The sequence below is a fragment of the Danio rerio genome, chromosome 19 (genome assembly GCF_049306965.1).
Source record: "Danio rerio strain Tuebingen ecotype United States chromosome 19, GRCz12tu, whole genome shotgun sequence".
Taxonomy (NCBI): domain Eukaryota; kingdom Metazoa; phylum Chordata; class Actinopteri; order Cypriniformes; family Danionidae; genus Danio; species Danio rerio.
Window position 1 is genome coordinate 6,006,111 of NC_133194.1, and position 20,882 is coordinate 6,026,992.

General features: G+C 37.4%; 1 protein-coding gene across 2 annotated transcripts; it reads left to right on the forward strand.

Annotated features, from left to right (window-relative positions):
• The first annotated feature begins 294 nt into the window (after window positions 1-294).
• eno2 (enolase 2) lies at window positions 295-17,592 on the forward strand. 2 transcript variants are annotated; one of them, NM_001003848.2, is made up of 12 exons: window positions 295-321; window positions 3,923-4,008; window positions 4,419-4,514; window positions 4,626-4,684; window positions 7,517-7,586; window positions 9,134-9,267; window positions 9,395-9,617; window positions 11,976-12,173; window positions 14,122-14,323; window positions 14,403-14,511; window positions 14,996-15,054; window positions 17,148-17,248. In NM_001003848.2, the coding sequence occupies exons 2-12, from the start codon at window positions 3,924-3,926 to the stop codon at window positions 17,215-17,217; spliced, it is 1,305 nt and encodes a 434-aa protein (NP_001003848.1). In that variant the 5' UTR covers window positions 295-321; window position 3,923; the 3' UTR covers window positions 17,218-17,248. The 2 variants fall into 2 exon arrangements, with proteins under 2 accessions (NP_001003848.1, XP_068071158.1); XM_068215057.2 differs by lacking the exons at window positions 295-321; window positions 3,923-4,008; window positions 4,419-4,514; window positions 4,626-4,684 and adding an exon at window positions 7,080-7,241 and having other exon boundaries at window positions 17,148-17,592.
• The last annotated feature ends 3,290 nt before the right edge of the window (window positions 17,593-20,882 follow it).

Below are 20,882 nucleotides of genomic sequence, written 5' to 3' on the forward strand. Positions count from 1 at the left end.
TCCTCCATGCATCTATTTTTACCAGCCGTCATGCACAGAGGAGCATTGCAGCACCCTGTGTTTGTTGTCTCCCCTCCTCTTCCCGGGTCCCTTGTTCCCGCTTATTAATCAGTCGCCTTGACCTACTCATCCTCCTGTTTCTCTCCCCTCTAATTCTCAGCATCTTCCTCTGACTCATCTTTTCATCCCCTCCCCCTTCTGTTTCTCCTCTCATCTCGCTCTCATTCTGCTTTCCTCCCACCCTCGCTCTGTTTTCCTCTCTCTTCCGCAGTTTCACACTTCCAGGCTTGCCTCTCGCAAGGCTACACGCACTGACGGCAGGTAAGAAGCCTTTTTATTTGACATCTATTTAGGCAGCTCATTTCCATCATCTGCCATGGGGTCATTGAGGTCATTATGCTAATTATTCTGTATACGGACTTGATTTGTGAATGTTCCAGTTAGAAAAGGAAGACATCGACTCGTGCGTGAGGTGTCACTTCTTATGTTGGGATGCTGGATTTGATTTTGGGTGGCGTTTTTTTTTTTTTTTTGGTGTCCGCTGGTAGGCTAAGGGGTCGGGCAGATGGATATCGCACTATGTGTTTGCAACACTCTTTCTGTATTGCCTCTCAGAGTGTGTGTGTGTGTGTGTGTTGTCAGTGTGTGTCCAATCTGTTCTAATTCGTGATGTAAGAGTGGGTCAATTTACAGAATTGCTCATGATACATACAGTTTTGACTAATTTAACCAAAGTTTAATCGAAATATTACATTTTTTACCCCTAAATGAACACAAATATGATTAAAAATGCAACTATTTATACAGGAAAAGATAAGAAACAAGGAAAAAATCGCGAGTCGTACGGAGTTATTTGTATATTAGTCACGTGACGCGCGCGAAAAAAAACACAGAAACGAATCGCTCGTGAACAACCCACTACATACTACTCGCTTCGATGCTCCATTTCAGAAAGCTCTTCTTTTCGCCAAAGGCATGTTAAAATATTTATCTTGTTCTTGCCCCATCACGCCACTTTCTGCGCTATATGCACCCCACCCGTCCGCCCCCTCCTCCCCTTATATCTGCTGCAGTACCACACACACTCTCTCTCACACACACACATTGGCAAATTAGCCTCATCCGGATTTAGATGCTCGATCATAACCTGAGCACCTGCGGGCAAACATTCCACTGTGTCATCCCGAATAAGGGCCCTCCTCCTCGGCCGCTTTCGGTGCTGGTGGTCGCCCGTTGCATTAACAAGGTGACACGTGCGCGCGCCCATGTCGGTTGTAGCATATTTAGGATGCATTTCGCATGTTCTGCTTTTCCATTGGCTGCCAGCTCAGGCATCTCCATGTCGATGCTTGAGCAGTTTCTCCCACTGCTCTACAAAAGACGGGACTGAATGTTCCAGAAAAACACAGCCGTTTTAAAAAGGCACCATCAGATTGATTGACATCTCCTGACGCGTTTGCAGAGATGCTGAAGTCCAAAAAAAGATGGCGGTCACTTCGTGTATGTTTGTGGGGTTATTTTGTAGAATTAAAGTGCATATTTTAAATATTATATAATATTCACAGTCTAGCCATTTTCCCCATACTATTTTTCCAGTCACACGCAATTCTTTATAAACCGTTTGCTATGACTTTGCCTCAATAAACTGCTAATTTGCTGCTTATTAATAGCTAGTAGTTGGTTTTAAGTACTAGGTAGGATTAGGGATATGTAAAAAAGATCAACACAGAACAGAATATGTGCTTTATAAGTACTAATAAACAATTATTAAACCACTAATAGTGAGAATTGGTGCTTAAACTACTTATTTTTTATTGAATAGCAAATGGTAATAATAATTCCTGTGAATTGTCTAGTCAAGCTGTCAAAATCCCGAAGCCTAAGGGTGTGTTCACACTGCAAGTTTGGTTTAATTAAAGTTTGGTACACACCAAGGTGATGGTCACCTGTAGTCATTGTCCTAATGACTACGTTACATGGACATCAGTCATTGATAGGGCTGGGTGATTTTAAAACGAAAATCTTGATTAATTGAACGTCTTAAATCGATTACAATTAATGAACGATTATTTTATTTATTTCCTAATTGTATTTTTTGTCTTCATAGTTTTATATGCCATCTTAAAGAATCTCTGGCGCAGCTTCCAATCATCGTCAGTGTAGTGCAAAGTCAAGAATGAGTCCATCGTCCTACTGGTCCAGAGATCAGATGTGGCTGCAAAGTGGCTGCAGAAATCAGCCACAGCCTTTAACAGAGTGGGGTCACGTGACACATTAAGTTATATTGTTATATTGAAAAGTTATATTGATTATAGGTTCTGAATGTTGACTTCGATTTCTTTTCGATTAATCGCCCAGTGATCAAATGATTTGCCTTAATCGAAAAAAATATAATGATGATGTTTACATGAGTTGCTTTTTGAATGTTCCTTTTATACATGTTATATATCATTATACAGCAATTAATGTCATTGCCTCAGCCCGCTATCCATGTTTCCTCTGGAGTTTCATGTAATTTCGGGTGTTTTGTTTTTAATTTGTTGACTTTAACTGCACTTTGGCACTTTCACTTTCATCTGGAACATTTCATGTATGTCCGCCCTGACAAACAAGATATTAGATGTGTGGAACTGCTGGAAGAGTGTAGTTTTTTTTTTTTTTTTGAAACCTTTATTGTATAATAAGACAGTAGAGAGTATTGACAGGAAAGCATGGGGAGCAGAGAGAGGGGAAGGCCGTGAGGCAGGATTCAAACTCAGGTCGCCGTGAGCACCGGTGTGTCGACCCACTAACTAACCACTGCACCACTGGCGCCGACGAAAAGTGTAGTTTTAAAGGAATTTGATACCATATGCCGAATAGGGAAACAACCTCTGCATTTCATGATGTGTGTGTCTGTGTTCCTTAACTGCCTCGGTAGGTGCAGAGAAGTGTCAAACAGTTGTCTGTGTATAGACAAAATGCGGTGATAGTTTGATTGTGTTGTTTACATGTTTGTACTGCACTTCAATAACGACAGCGAGAGCATCTAAGTTCACTATGGCGCACCTGACAACAACGATCTGGCCCTGAGAGCACCAAAATTTGCGACATTACTCATATTTAAAGGGGCCGTTGCAGCATATCAGCAAATCACCAACATTCCCGCATACAAATGTGCTTTCTCGTGTGAAAATGTTGCGCGCCTTTTGTCAAATTCATTTAATACAGAAGATCCAGTTGTTTGCATGTGCTGTGGCTTTGCTCTTATCCAATATGTTAATATGTCTGAAATATTCTGAAGCAGCAATATTGTTTTGTACTCTCATTAGTTAGCATAAGATTCCCGTTTAAAAACAAACATATATAACATTTAATGCACATCAGAAACTCGCCAGTAAATTTTTTTTATTTAAGACCCTGTCAGAAAACATTGTGAACAATTAAAAATCCGGCAACAGCAATATTAAAAACCCTTGGGAACAACAGTGGTCAGAACCAAAGTTCACAGGGCTGTGTTCAGTGGACTTCTCTCAAGTGGTGGACCTTTACAATCTGCCATACTATGGCTACAACAGGCACACTGATATTACAGACGTTTCATTTTTCGTCCATCACAATGTATCAGCAGAAGAGTCAAGCTTCAAATAATACAAACTCTTTCGCCATTTTTGAGTGACATGCTAATGGTCTAATCGGATTCAATGATGTATGCTAAGCTAAGCTAAAAGTGCTCCCGCCAAACCTGTTAAATGTCTGAATGGATTAAAAAATTATAAAACTGAACTGTTTAACTTTAGGGGAGCTGTAAAGGAACTTATTTTTTAAAAAGTGGAGTGTTACTTTAAAATAAATGCCATAAACAGTGTCTAAACAACACACTGACATTGAGAAAAGTAGAGGTTTAGCTTATCGTTTGTCTGTTTTTGCTCTTGTCTTTAAGGATGTCTGTTGTAAGCATCATTGCCAGGGAAATCCTGGACTCTCGGGGAAACCCTACAGTGGAGGTGGACCTGAGAACCGATAAAGGTGAATCAATAAAGTCTCTCTACTCAGCAGAATAGCATAAGCCGACATGCTAATCCATGCAAAACAATATGTGGAATATACAGTTGAAGTCAAAATGATTAGCCCTCCTGTGATTTTTGTTTTCTTTTTCAAATATCTCCCAAATAATGTTTAACAGAACAGGGATTTTTTTTACAGTATGACTAATAATATTTATTATTCTGGAGAAAATCTTTTAAAATTTATTTCGGCTAGAATAAAAGCAGTTTTTTAATGCTAATAAATCAGACTATAGGAGTCATCTAAAAATGAATTCCTCCACAAATGTCCATTAAATATAACAAGTTCTTCTTAAAAGCATAATGGAAAAAAGGTAAATAATAATTAATTCATTTATATTTGGTAATAATAAATGTTTAATGTGTTTTCAGGTCTGTTCAGGGCTGCGGTGCCCAGCGGAGCATCCACAGGCATCTACGAGGCTCTAGAACTCCGAGACGGAGACAAGAGCCGCTATAATGGCAAAGGTCAGCATTCAAAGACTACTCAGGGATTGGATAAAACTAAAAAAGATCTCTTTTTTTTGACACCTTGTACTATTAGTATTTAATTTGATCCGTCTTGACCCATGTTTTAAGGTGTACTGAAGGCTGTCGGACACATTAATGACACTCTCGGGCCAGCCATCATTGCATCTGTAAGTGAAATAAAGCACATTTTAGTATAAATAATCAAACAATCAGAACTCAGCCAGCACCAGAAGGATTATAAACTGCGATCTGCTCTTTTTTGCTTAATTCTGGAAAAGATTACCTGAGCTAAACAGATTAATTTCTATGAAATTAAAATAAAAAAGGAACAAATAATCCACAGGTTTCATAGGCACTTGAAGACAAAATTAGTTTTAAAATATTTCCCAAGTGCTGTTTAATGTAGAATCGGTGAAGTCGTGACGTATGTAATACATGCGGTACAGGTGAATTGGTTAGGCGAAATTGTCCGTAGTGTATGAGTGTGAATGGGTGTGTATGGATGTTTCCCCAGAGATGGGTTGCAACTGGAAGGGCATCCGCTGCGTGAAACATATGCTGGATAAGTTGGCGGTTCATTCCGCTGTGGTGATCCCGGATTAATAAAGGGACGAAGTCGAAAAGAAAATAAATGAATGGATGATGACAGTAAATAATGTTTTACTATTTATTTTTCAAGATACTAGTATTAAAGTGACATTTAAAGGCGTTCATATGCTAATTAGGTTAACTATGCAAGTAATTAGACAACAATTTATTCTGTAGCCAATCAAAAAAAAAAAAAGATTAGGGCGGCTTACAATATTGAGCCAAAAAATGAAAAAGGTTGCTCTGTTAAACATCACTTGGGAAATATTTGAAAAAAATAGAATTAAAAATTTTATCTAAACTTCAAGATAATATATATATATATATATATATATATATATATGTGTGTGTGTATATATATGTATATGTATATATATATGTATATGTATATATATATATATATATATATATATATATATATGTATATGTATATATATATATATATATATATATATATATATATATATATATGTATATATATATATATATATATATGTATATATATATATATATATATATATATATATATATATATATATATATATATATATATATATATATGTATATATATATATATATATGTATATATATATATATGTATATATATATATATATATATATATATATATATATATATATATATATATATATATATATATATATTAAATGATAATTGTAACATTATTAAAGGTGCAGTATGTAAGTTTGACACCCAGTGGTTGAACTAGCACATGGTCCAAAACACGTTCACTCGGCTCCTCCTCTGACTGACGGCTTGACGCAAGCGCAGGTTGCCAGATTGACGACAACAAGAGCCTGACTATCAAGACTGATTTAAATCGGGTTCAAACTAAAAGCAACATCATGCGATAGAAGGAATATTCTCCATATTACAAAGAGTTTTTACTCTTACCAACACCTGAAATTTATATTTTAAAAATGGCTTCTAATTATTGCAGCTGAGCAACAGAAAACTGACAGTGATCACCTCAGGTACACCTCATGTGCTTTATTCAGTGTTAAATGCTAATAATATGAGTTTGAATGCCATTTCACATGGCATTTATTGCCATACCACTGAAAGCAGCAGCAGATAGTTCACCTCAGATCTTGAAAATAAGATAAACTGTTTGACATTAAACTTTAGAACTGTGACTGAGTGTAAACCAACACAAATCAGTGATTCAGGATCTACATTTAATAATTTTAATAAGGTTTAATATGTAATAATTCGATTATAAACATTAGCATTTTGCTGGAGTGCAGTGAATGCACTATTCTGTGCTTCTGAATGGCTGTATTTACATTTCTGCCGTGTTTCGTTTGGTGCAAACAGCCGAATTGCTTATCACTGCAATTCTCGTCAATGTAGTATGTTGTTAGGACACGGGTTACAGTGTAACCTGCTCACCTAATATTTACGTTCGCATTTCGGTCGCGGATGCACACTATCAGAGCCTTTACGACTAAGTGAATGAATCACGCTGTTTTCCACCAAAGCAACCCGAGGTACTGAAATATAATTTGCTAAACTGGCAGTGGGAGGGTTAAATGACCCAATCAAAGGCGAACGTTCTGGCACGGAAAACACATTTTCAAAGAAGAATATGGTATTTTGATGCTTTTGAATAGTCATAAACTTACATACAGCACATTTAAGGTTTAATTACGTTTATTTACGTCAGCAGACTGTGAAATAAAGGAAACTGTATAGGAAACAGACTTGTATTTACATCCGCAATATTTAGTTAAAATGGACTTATCTATAGCTACATTTGTTATTTAATTCATTTTCATTATGATTTATATTATTTTACAGCCTCTTGTGTTTTTCTCATCCCATGCAGTTTCTTCCTCCAGATGTTTTCCCCGCTTCTTTCCCAATAATTTTCAATCTGATTTTTATTTCACAGTTTAAATCTAAATAATTGTTAATCGAATTATTTGTTATTTGTTTGTTTGTTTGTTTTACAGATCAGATTCCGATCAGACGGGATCAGAATCAGATCCCACCCCTGCACTTTTTAAACCATGTTTTCTTTTCATATTTAAACCCCGTTTACTTATAACAGGAGCTTTTAGAACAGCTGCTTCAAATCTACCAATGGCAGAGACACAAAATCTCCTATTATCCAGGTCTCGATTTTCATTATGATTATACACATTTCATTCTTTCGTTCTTATCATGTCCTTTTTGATTTCCTAATCTTCACTCTACAATGCGAAAGCTAAAGAGCCTAAACATACTTCAATAGTCTTTGAATAATTGATGATTGTTTTTTTCTGATTGACAAAACTCATTTGACAGCAGCAGGGTTAATGAATTCATATTTTAACATGCATCAATCAAGCGCTGTATTATTATTATTACTAACCTGGAGAGTTTTATATCTTCATGATGTGAACTTTAGGAGATAAGTGTGGTGGATCAGGAGAAACTGGACAACATGATGATCGAAATGGACGGCACAGAGAACAAATGTGAGTCCAATATAAAAAATAAATAATATTTTTAAGGTTTACAGTAGTTTAAAGGCTGTGTGAAATCTAAATTTACTGTAAATCAATTACAGAAAAATACCGTATTTACATTTACAGCACCATTTATTTTGCTGTATTTACAGAACGCTATGCATATCTTTACTGTAAAATATACAGCAATAGAACACAATAGGTATACTTTATAGAAACAGAGAACATTAAATGGGTTCCCATCATTTTCTGTTTCGATACCTATTGTGTTCACCTGTGCCTTGTTTAATTCATCTGTTTAAAGTTAATCTGCTGAAAATAATAGTTTGTTCTGGTAATCTTTAATCAAAGTCTGACCAATCGCATTTGGATTTCCACAAAATGCTAATTATAAAATGATATTTCCAAATCAGTGATTTACGTATGTGCTTATTCATCTGCATGCTTAGCGCTGTACTTCAGTAAATTATTAAAATATTCGATGACCTAGAATGACAAAAAAAATAAAAAAAATATGCCCATATAAATAATTTGTCATATCAGCCATACAGGCCATAATAACACACTAAAAAGTAACTTTTTGACTGAAAATGATACCCTGCATTCAAATATGCCACCTTTCACATTCCTTATTATACACTCACATTCATTACTATACAAAGAAACTCAGGGGATTAAGTGCTATAGGTTTTTTTTTATAGAGAGAGGAGTGTTTCTACAGGTGGTTTGCTTCACAGTGGTGAGTGGGGTTGACAAACCACCTGTAAAAACAATGCCAACCTGATTTCAACCGGTAGGACATGTTTCTGGATTGACATCTATGTTGATCCTGGAACAACATTCCAATCAGCCAATCAGAATTAAGGGATACGTTTACAGTTAATGTTAAGTTTAGGCTTACAGTTAGGTTTATGCGCTTCCACATGATTATTATCCAACTATTATTCCCCTCTAATTAGTGCGCTGTATTTAAAGTCCATGTAATCATAACGATCCTCCGGCTGTATGTGTGTGTGCAGTCTGCGAAATCCAGAACAGGTGCGTGTGAGGGTTGCATGACTGGATCTGTAGTCCATATAATGGCAGATTTTTTGTTCTACCTCAATCTGGGTGTTTACCAGCCTTTTATAAGGACTTGATTGCTGATGTGACACACGGGGAGAACATGCAAACTCAGAAATGCCTACTGGCCCAGCCGGGACTCGAACCAGTGACCTTCTTGCCGTGAGGCGACAGTGCTAACCACTGAGCCACCTTGTCGCCCCTTAGTTTCATTTAAAAACAAAAATAACCCAACAATGGGTTTTATACATATAAATGAGTTGATAAAATTTAAAAATACATATTAATTTATTTTTATTCAATGCTACATCCTCTTTTTTTTTTTTAATTGTTTGTGAAAATGACTTGCAATTTCTAAACGAACATTGTTTTTGTACACTATTTTAGAAGGGTTTGTTCACCCAAAAATGTAAATACTGCTATTAATTACTCACCCTCATGTCATATCCATATATAACTACTGTATAATTTCTCTCCATCCATAATGTCTGCAGCCCAGTTTGGTGCTAACGCCATCCTTGGAGTGTCTCTTGCCATCTGCAAGGCCGGTGCGGCAGAAAAAGGCGCCCCCCTGTACCGTCATATTGCTGATCTGGCAGGAAACACAGAACTAGTGCTGCCAGTTCCTGTAAGAAAACTCATTACTCTGTTCCATGACTTCAGTGCACGAGACAATAATTCAGCACTGTTGGTATTTTCTCTTGATGATTTGTGGAAATGAACTGACTAAGCACATCCTCCCTGTCATCTGTCAGGCGTTTAATGTGATCAACGGAGGCTCACACGCTGGAAACAAACTGGCCATGCAGGAGTTCATGGTTCTTCCTGTGGGTGCGGAGTCTTTTCGTGATGCGCTGCGGGTCGGAGCTGAACTTTACCAGACCTTGAAAGGTGTCATCAAGGAGAAATATGGCCAGGATGCCACCAATGTCGGGGATGAGGGAGGTTTCGCGCCAAATATCCTGGAGAACAGTGAAGGTGGGGTGTGAAATGATTTATGCTGCTGTTGTAGTTGTTAAATAAGGAATATGTTTTACAAGAAAATATGCTTTCAGTCATACATGGTTAACAAGTTCTTGTAAAATCTACCTGACAAAAGTCTTGTCGTCAATCCCAGTTGTAAGAGCAACAAATAATAGCTTGACTTCTAGTTGATCATTTGGAAAAGTGGCGGAGGTCGATTTTTCTGAGGAATCATCTGTTGAACTGCATCCCAATCATCACTAAAACTGCAGAAGACCTACTGGAATCCACATGGACCCAAGAGTCTTACAGAAATCAGTCAAGTTTGTTAAGGGAGAAATCATGGTTTGGGGTTTCATTCAGTAGGGAGGCGTGCGAGAGATCTGCAGATTGGATGGCAACATCAACAGCCTGAGGTATCAAGACATTTGTGCTGCCCATTACATTACAAACTACAGGAGAGGGCAAGTTATTCAGCAGGATAGCACCTCTCATACTTCAGCCTCCACATCAAAGCTCCTGAAAGCAAAGAAAGTCAAGGTGCTCCAGGATTGGCCAGCCCAGTCAAAAGAAATAAACATTATTGAACAAGTCTGGGGTAAGATGAAGGAGGAAGCATTGAAGATGAATCCAAAGAATCTTGATAAACTCTGGGAGTTCTGCAGGAGCACTTTCTTTTGCCATTCCTTTATTAATAAGTTGTTTGAGTCATTGCAGAGATGTATGGATGCAGTCCTCCAAGCTCATGGGAGTCAGACACAATATTATCTCTGTTTCCACTGTGGCATGACTTTATACTCTACACTGTACATTATTTCTGTTCAGTGACAAGACTTTTGTCTAAGCAAAGTCAGACCTTACTGTCCTAATTAAATAATTAGCAATCAAGGCATGATCACATTTTATTTTGGTAAAATAAGTGTAATCTAGAGGCCTTTGCCTTTCATATAAACCACTTCTGATACCAAATGATCAACTAGAAGTCAAGTTGTTATTTGTTGTTCCTAAAACTTGGATAGGCGACAAGACATTTTTATCAGGTAGTGTACAGCAACTTACTGGCAGAAGTTTGTTAGTAACTTAAAGATACTGTATATACAATTAAAGCACCATTTATTTAGCTTTATATGTTTCTACAGGGCACTATCTTTACTGTAAAATATACAGTAATAGGACACAATGGGTATACTTTATAGAAACAGAGAACATTAGCTGGGTTTCCATCAGTCTGTTTCAATACCTATTGTGTTGACCTGTGCCTTGTATAATTCCTCATGTATTCTGTGTACTTGTGGCTCTCTGCTTGAGTCCTCTTTTGATATTGTTTCAGCTTCATCATTTCAGTTTTACCTGTCTCATGTACTTTTCTGTATATAAAAATTACACAGAAATAATTAAAATATACAGTAATTCTCACGATGCAACTTTACAATGCACTAACATACTGTCCTACAGTAAAACACAGATAATATTACAGTTAAATACCATGTAATTTCCAAAAATAGTTAGCAGTGTAATTCAATGCTACATGCTCTTTTCTTGTAACGGTAAAGACCTGCAATTTTTAGATGAACATTGTTTTAAAAGGGTTAGTTCACCCCAAAATGTAAATTCTGTTATTAATTACTTACCCTCATTTAATTTTAATTTCCCATAAACTTTTCATATATCTTTGAAACACAAGTTAAACTATTTTTAGATGAAATCCTGGAGCTCTCTCATCCTCCATAGACGGCAATATGAACATATGAAGTCCAGAAAAGCAACCAAAACAATCTATTTGTCTTCAGTTGTTCAACTGTAATCTTATGAAGTTCCACAAACGCTTTAATTCATTTTCGTTCGACTTAGTCCAGGGGTCACCAATCTCGGTCCCGGAGGGTTTAGCTCTAACTTGCCTCAACACACCTGCCTGGATGTTTCAAGTATACCTAGTTAGACCTTGATTAGCTTGTGCAGGTGTGTTTGATTAGAGTTGGAGCTATAATCTGCAGGACACCGGCCCTCCAGGAACAAGTTTGGTGATCCCTGACTTAGTCCCTTATTTAGGGGTCACCACAGCAGAATGAACCGCCAACTATTCCAGCATGTTTTACGCAGGAGATGCCCTTCCATGCAAAAAAAAAAAAAAAACCCAGATAGGGTTTTGCTATTTTGGTGAAACCTTTTGCATGGAATTGCTCTATCACAATGACATCGTGTGAGTGTACTCAAAGAGGCCATGATGTTTCATAAAGCTGACATACAGTATGTTCGCAGTTTGTGACATCACCAACTACTGACCTAACATGCAGAGTACAGTGATCTTAGATATTTTCACTGTAAACAGGGATCATTTTTACAACGCTATTTTGTTCTGTTGTCTCCTCACAGCGCTCGAGTTGATAAAGACAGCCATAGACAAGGCCGGATTCACAGATAAAGTTGTGATCGGGATGGATGTAGCAGCGTCTGAGTTTTACCGTGAAGGGAAGTACGACCTTGACTTCAAGTCGCCTCCAAATGCAGACAGACACATCAGCAGCGACGAGCTTCTAGAGATCTACCAGACGTTCATCAACGACTTTCCGGGTAAATTGTAAACGCAGTAAAACGTATAGACTTTGACATTCAAGTATTTACGTTATTACGGTCGTGAATTGCATTATGGGATGGTGATCTCTTTCATGGTGAAAATTCGACTCTAACTTTTAACAAAGTGACTTTTATTGACCTTTTAGTAAGAAATAATAAATATAAATAGAGAAATAAGTCTGTAAAGGAACAGAAAATGTACTGGCAGTTTTCGTAGCGTAATAAACAACACCAACACAGAAAATATATGACTTTAAACTATAAAAAATGTTCATAAAAGTCACTTTTTCAAACTTTTCAAGATTAAAAGTTGTCGGAAGAAAGATCGAAGTACCATAATGCAGTTCAAAAGCGTAATTAAAACGATGTTTGATTTGTGGCAGAACTTGTTTCAGTAAAGTACAGTAAATAATATTACTGTCCAATGTTTGACAATCAAAATGCCAGATAATAAAAATAGTTCACTGCATGTATTTGTTTATCATTCATTAATGGATAAGTCTGAAGCGCACCGTCAATTTAATCTGTCAATTTATACAGGGCTAGTAGTCATTTAGTCAACAGATACACATTCGGGTATCAGTTCAATACTTGATATCGGCTGATAACCTGAGCTCAGTTATCGGAATCGGTATCGGGAAGGGTCAACAGATATTGGAACCAGTGCTGAGGGTAATGCATTACAAGTAACACGAGTTGTGTAATACCAAAGTCCCTTTGAGGCAAGTCATTTCACATGGCGGCCATCTTCGAAACGCGAAGTATCTCGGTCAGTATGTTCAGACATTCTATTTAAAATGGAAACATCAATTTCTCCAAAAACTGCTTGCCAAACTTACGATTACATTACATATAAGTAATCACCAATAAAATTAAACAACAACTGTCTCTTTAGTTTCATTTCTAAACATCCAAATCACAATATATCTGCAAAAACTCACGTCTGGTCCGAGCCCCTCCCCCAAAGTATCATCAGTCTATTGCAAAGACAGGCTTTATTCACCATATAGCGATCGCTGATTGGCTCATGTACTAGTAGTAGTAGGCGGGGCTTTATTCACCATATTGACAGTTACACTTTTCCCTATACAAATAGATACGAGTGACGCATGTCTTGTGTATTCTATAGTCTTTATTAATACTATGACTTTTCTCAGTAATTCTGCAGTCACACTCACAATAGAGTTAGAGCGTGCGAAATTCTGTTTTATGGTGCTGCGAAAAGGGGCGGGATTAAACAAGATGTTTAGACTTAAAAAAGCGAGCGATTGCTCCATATTTTAAATTTCTGTCTAGAGAGGTCATGTTTTGATCCTCGATTGGTCTCACGCTGTCAAGTGATGCGATTTCGCAGGTCAGAGTTCACCAAGCTTGAACTTTGCAATGCAGCGAACTGCGAAACTTGCCGCAGGAGCTTGCGTTTCGGTCTGACGCATTCGCGTGCGTTTGAATGGAAGACTATGGGAAGAATAGTTCAGTGTGACCGCAGCTTAACGAGTGACGTAGCGCATTGCTCAGTATGTTACTTTTTAGTTTATTAATTAGCTTTAAAAAAGTGATTGCTGAATTAAAAAGAGCGTCATCACAATAAATCCCGCACTCGTTTTTTTCGAAAGTTCTCAATCTGAACACATGGACTGTGAGTTGTTCATGGACACATCACTAATTAAAACAAAAAGTACACATTGCTTTAAACTTTCATTAATCTGTATATATAGCTATAGCTCTGGGCTCAGGAAGTTTTCAGAAAAAAGTTATTTAAAAGTAAGCAAACACATTACTTACTATAAAAAGTAACTAAGTAATCCAACTAGTTACTTTTTTGGGAGTAACTCAATATTGTAATGCATTACTATCATAAGTAACTTTCCCTAACACCGATCGGAACATCCCTACTGTACATACCAGCAATTTTGACCAAGTTTGGTTTTGTCAAAATTGACAGTGGTGTCCATCGAGGACCCGTTTGATCAGGATGACTGGCCCGCTTGGACTAACATGACAGGCTCGGTGGGGATCCAGATCGTTGGCGACGACCTGACTGTCACAAACCCAAAGAGGATAGAGAAGGCAGCAGAGGACCGTGCGTGCAACTGCCTGCTGCTGAAGGTCAACCAAATCGGCTCTGTCACAGAGGCCATCCAAGCGTGAGTGGCTGAAAACTACAACCAGGCAATCACAGTTTAGTATCAGCATTATCTCACTTTTTAATGGTGTTTCCTTCAGATGTAAGCTGGCTCAGGCTAACGGATGGGGTGTGATGGTCAGCCACCGCTCCGGAGAAACAGAAGACACTTTTATCGCTGATCTAGTGGTGGGACTCTGCACTGGACAGGTACACATTTCACCATTTATACTGTTAGGAGATATTGCTTGCTTTATTAAAGGTCCCATGAAGTGCTTTGAAATGTGCAAAAAGGGTGTGACAGTGTAGCTCCTCCCCTTTTTTAAAAGCTACCAATAGCGATTTGTTTTATTACAGCTCTGCCAGTGAGAGTGGTTGAGTGGGCGGGGCATGTCAGATACTAGAACGAATTTGATGGTTCAATATTTGATGAGAAACTGAAGTATGAGGTGATGTGAAGTGACATACTGCAAGCTTTACATGTTTAAATCGGTTTTATATCTCCTAAATGCAAATTTTGGAGCACACCAACATATAGATGTCCTTAAAACAAACTAAATCTAACATCTATTTTTACATTTTTTTTTTTCCATGGGACCCTTAATTGCGTGTTTGTTTCATCGAAATGTGCAAAGGAAATGATTTGGTTTGAGTTGCAGTACAACTGTGAACTTTTTCACTCTTTATCTTTCAGATAAAGACAGGAGCTCCATGTAGATCTGAGCGTCTCGCCAAATACAACCAACTAATGAGGTAAGAGAGCTTTCAAGGATGCTAACATTGTTAGCAATACAAAGGAAATATTTAGCAGGAATTTTAATGTTGGGTGACACGGTGGTGCAGTGGTTATCGCCTTAGAGCAAGAAGGTTGCTGGTTCGAGCCTCGGCTGGGTCAGTTGGCATTTCTGTGTGGAGTTTGCGTGTTCTCCCCATGTTGGCATGGGTTTCCTCCGGGTGCTCCAGTTTCCCTCACAGTCCAAAGACATGCACTATAGGTGAATTGGGTAGGCTAAATTGTCTGTAGTGTGTGAGTGAGTGTGTGTGGATGTTTCCCGGTGATGTGTTGCGGTTGGAATGGCAACCGCTGCCCAAACATATGTTGGATAAGCTGGCAGTTCATTCCGCTGCGGCGACCCCTGATTAATAAAAGGAATGAGCTGGAAATGAAAATGAATGAATGAATGAAATTTAATGTACAATGAAGATAGAAAAAATAAAATGAAAAGTTGCTAAATTCTGTCTTACGGCTCTGCGAAAAGGGGCGGGATTAAACAAGATGATCAGACATTTAAAAAGCGAGCGATTGCTCCATATTTTAAATTCCTGTCCAGAGAGGTCATGTTTTGATCCTCGATTGGCCTCAAGCAGTCAAGTGATGCAATTTTGCAGGTCAGAGTTCACCAAGCTTGAACTTTGCACCGCGGCAACCTGTGAAACTTGACGCATGACCCTGCGTTTCCGGTCTGACGCATTCGCGTGTGTATGAATGGAAGTCTATGGGAGAAAAAGCCCAGTGTGACCGCAGCTTTATAGCAACCTTACAGACTCCTCCTGCTCCTCACAATTTCTGTTTGTTATCATAACACTGTCAAAGCTGACTGCTGTAGGGGCGTCGTTAAGTATGTTATCCACGCCAAATACCTAAATCTAATCTGAGGTTGTAACTGAAAACAAACAGGATGTACATTTTCAGATTTTAATTTTAGATTACAAGGACAAACAACTTTTTTTTTTTTTTTTTTTTTAAAAAGTCATTTGATTTTGTTATTTGTTATCAGCAGTTTCAGAATTAGTGTAAGTTATAGTGTTTATTACCTCCAGAACTGTCAAGAGCGTCTGTGCTCGGCGTCTCATGCCTTCAAATGCCACTGCGCATTCACTGCACTTCGGCATTTGTCTTCTGAGGCACAAGTAATTTATCAAATAAAGAAAAGCTTCACGCAGCTTCTCCTACCACAGCAAATTCCATTTTCATTGTTGATAGTTGGTGCTAGTTAATCAGGAAGTGACGATTTTGACTCATTAAACGGAAACGCTGCTTTATTCGCATGTCTTTAATGCGATATTCCACTTTTGCGCTTAAATTTAATTTGCATCTTTAGATGAAAACATAGCTATTGTCTTTTATTGATTGTTTTGCTATTTCAAAAATCACACCTTTCACTGTACCATAGATATATAAACTAGATATCGCATACAGACTTTGAGCATGCGTTATACCGCCGCCATATTGGTACAGTGCTCCTAGGACAAAAGTCCTTCACCAGCAATGAGTCAAGACTAAAATCAATGTGAAGATGATGGACTTTTGCACTGCGAACAGGTGTAGTGACGAGCAAACAAAGCATAAACATAGACATTTCATCTGTATGATTTCGTTTTGTATGTTATGAACTTTTGTGTTCAACTAGTAACGTTATTGATGATGATGATAATACTAAAATTATGTAACTGAAAACAAACAGGAAGTACATTTTCAGATTTTAATTTTAGATTACAAGGGCAAACTACTTTCCCCCCCCCCCCCCCCCCCTAATGACCTGCACAGATGAATTGTTCACCACAGAACTAGCAATGTGAGTTAAGAAAACCAATATGGTTAGTTTTGATTTCATGTGTACTTAAAATGTAAAAGCCTTTGGTTTTAATGGCGCGTCAGTCTTTTAACAGAACATGACTCGCACAATGACTGTTGCACTTAGACCATCTGTAAAACAGCAGCGTCCGTAAAAAGAAGCAATAATTACATTGATGAGCGCTGTTGATTAGAGACTTCCAGCTCTTTCTCTGTCACGTCCCATATAATTAATCCACGTCCATCTCCGTCTGTTTTCTCTGCCTTCCAGGATTGAAGAGGAACTGGCCGATCAGGCTCGATTCGCCGGGCACAACTTCAGAAACCCCAGCGCTCTGTGATATCGACATCAACACACTGAAAAAAAAAAAATCACACAACTGACAAACAGAGTATGTACTGCACTGAAGCGACCGACTACCCTTGACCATCCCTTAAATCATTCAAAAACGCATCAAAACAGCACTATTTGCACTGATATACAAAACAGCGACACTTGAAATACGTATTTAAACAGAACTGGACTGCGGACAGGCTTGGATAGACCAAATATTATGCACAGGGGGATCCTGGACAGACCAAACATGATTATGCACAAGAGAAAGACCTGACAAGGAAAATAAGGGTGGACATGCATGCGTACGATTTAGAAAACAGACCTTGAGATTAACTAGATGGATTTGAATTTAGACGGAATAAAGGTTTATTTTAATCAGGTGCAATCTATCAATTTAAGCTTAAGATTTAGATGTGGAAAATATATGTACAGTAAGAATATTGCAACATAATTATGAGATGAATCCAATGTAATTTTTATGGTTCATTGCATGAGAACTAGGCAAAAAAATTCATCGATTTTTGAAAAAAAGAGAGGATTTAAAATGAAGTAGTTAGAGGAATGTTTATGAGGTGCAGGATTCTGCCACATGGAATAGATTTTGAGGTGTTCAGATTTGTGGTTGAGATTGTTAAACATGTAAGGCTTTACTCTAAAGAAGAGTTTACGGAGTTCGCCCAGGGCATTAGATGCTTTTTAATCAAACTTTCTCTTTCTTATGCTGTTATTTGTGTTCATCTTTGACCCAAAAGCATGCTGAGGAAAAACTGTTATTCCAACAAAATAAAATAAAATAAAATAAAACAAAATAAAATAAAATAAAATAAAAAAGAAATATTTATTAAAAAAATAAAATATGCAAATAAAATAAAAATTGACTTAAATATAAAGTGTTTTACTCATTTCAGTACAATAAAAAGTTAAATAATGTGTAGAATGTTTATTTCCATAAAAATTGCTTCATTATTTAATACATCAAAAAGTCTTTATATATTTTTCTCACAGAGTCAAAAACATGTCATAATAAATGATGTTATTGTTGTCTGAAGCATCATAGATCAAGACAGCCCCCAAAAAATAAATAAATAATAATAATATAAATATAATAATAAAATAAAGATATATAGAATAAAAAAAAGAGAATGAAGCAAAATGTAAGCTCACACATCACTTCTAATACTTGTGTGTATATATAACATATAACATATAAATTTTCATACATCTGCCTGATTTTCTCATGCAATGACTCTTAAAATGTACTTTGACCTTTTCTTTTACCCTGGATCTTCATTTCAAAGGGGAAGTGGATCATTTTTCGCCACTTTATATTAAAACAATTGAGCCATTATTAGGTATGATTGTAAGCAAGCTCATAAGCATATCTAGAACTTTGAGGGTATTTATTTTGAATACATTTATTATTGTTATCCTTATTATTATTATTATTAGCTTGCTCAACCAATGGTGTGTTTGGGGGCGTGTCTACCTGTCCGGGTAGATGCAAAAATGATGCACTTCTCCTGCAAAATGACTGATCTGAGTCCAGTTCTTTAGGAAGAAAGACATAACGACCACAATGACAGATCTGATTCAACAACTCGCACACAAACACACTCACTCACATTTGTGTAGCAACGTTCCACCAACGCACACGACTCTGTGTTTCTTCCTTTTCTCGTTGTTTGATTCGTCTCTTTCCCTTTGTGTGGTTATGACTCGGCTTGTTCCCCCTTTCCTGAACTCCTTTTCCTCCCTGATGACTTCTCTTTTCATCATTTTGTGGGATTATTGTGGCGAAAGAAAGATGGAGGGTGAAAAAAACATGACGAATCTGTCAAAGAATAGTGTTAAGGAATATTAAATCTGTCATTACTTTCGTCAGCATCCGGTCTCCATGTGTCTTTTCTTCTCTTCTTTAAAAGTAAAGGACGGATATATTGGTTCTCAACATCAAGACTGGGCTGAGAAACGCGATCGTATCGCATCAAATTTAAGTCAATAACAATGATAAGCTCTGGACTTTTTTACTCTATAATGATCTAAGAGCCAGTCATACAGCAGAAATGTGCAACAATGAAAATCTAAAAGTGTTTTGGTATTAGAGATGCACCGAAATTATCGGCCACTGATAATAAATTATGCTATTTAATGGACTCTCTCATTTGTCATTATTGGGATACTCCTTTAAATCTGGAAGCGATAATATCTGATATCGATGTGCACATTGAGAAACAGGGAAATCGATGGTTCACAGGAATCGTTCATAACGAAGATTCATTCACAAACGAATCGCTCTCGCTGGTAAAATTAGAAGTGAAATCGGGAGAGGGGATGTGTTTAGGACATGGAGTAGATCAAATTGAACGATATTAACGATAAACGATATCAAATTGCAATAATTTTATGTCAACAACAATGATAAGCTCTGCAATTTTTTTACTCTATAATGATCTAAGAGCCAGTCATACAGCAGAAATGTGCAACAATGAAAATCTAGAAGTGTTTTGGTATTAGAGATGCACCGAAATTATCGGCCACTGATAATAGATTATGCTATTTAATGGACTCTCTCATTTGTCATTATTGGGGTACTCTTTTTAAATCTGGAAGTGTTAATATCTGATATCGATGTGCACATTGAGATGCAGGGATATCGATGGTTCACAGGAATCGTTCATAACGAAGATTCATTCACAAACGAATCGCTCTCTCTGTTAGAATTAGAAGTGAAAGCGGGAGAGGGGATGTGTTTCAGGACATGGAGTAGATCAAATTGAACGATATTAACGATAAACGATATCATATCCAATTGCAACAAATTAATGTCAACAACAATGATAACCCTGCTAAAAAATCCAGCTTAAACCAGCCTAGGCTGGTTGGCTATTTTTAGCTGGTCTTAGCTGGTCAGGCTGGAAAATGACCAGCTAAAACCAGCTTGACCAGGCTGGTTTAAGCTGGACATAGCTGGTTTTGGCTGGGCTCCCAGCCTGCTAGGCTGGTCAAGCTGGTTTTAGCTGGTCATCTCCCAGGCTGTCCAGCTAAGACCAGGCTGGAAATGGCTGGAAACCAGCCTGGAAGCGGCCAAAACCCCTCTAAAACCAGCCTGGTTGACCAGCTAAAACCAGCCAACCAGCCTAGGCTGGTTTAAGCTGGATTTTTCAGCAGGGAAGCTCTGCAATTTTTTACTGTATGGTGATCTAAGAGCCAGTCATACAGCAGAAATGTGCAACAATGAAAATCTAGAAGTGTTTTGGTATTAGAGATGCACTGATTTATCGGCCACTGATAATAGATTATGATATTTAATGAACTCTCTCATTTGTCAGTATTGGGGTACTCTTTTTAAATCTGAAAGCGTTAATATCTGATATCGATGTGCACATTAAGACGCAGGGATATCGATGGTTCACAGGAATCGTTCATAACGAAGATTCATTCACAAACGAATCGCTTTTGCTAGTAAAATTAGAAGTGAAAGCGGGAGAGGGGATGTGTTTCAGGACATGGAGTAGATCAAATTGAACGATATTAACGATAAACGATATCATATCCAATCACGATAACATTTTTGTCGATAACAATAAGCTCTGGACTTTATTACTTTATAATGATCTAAGAGCCAATCACACAGCAGAAATGTACACCAATGAGAATCGAAGTGTTTTG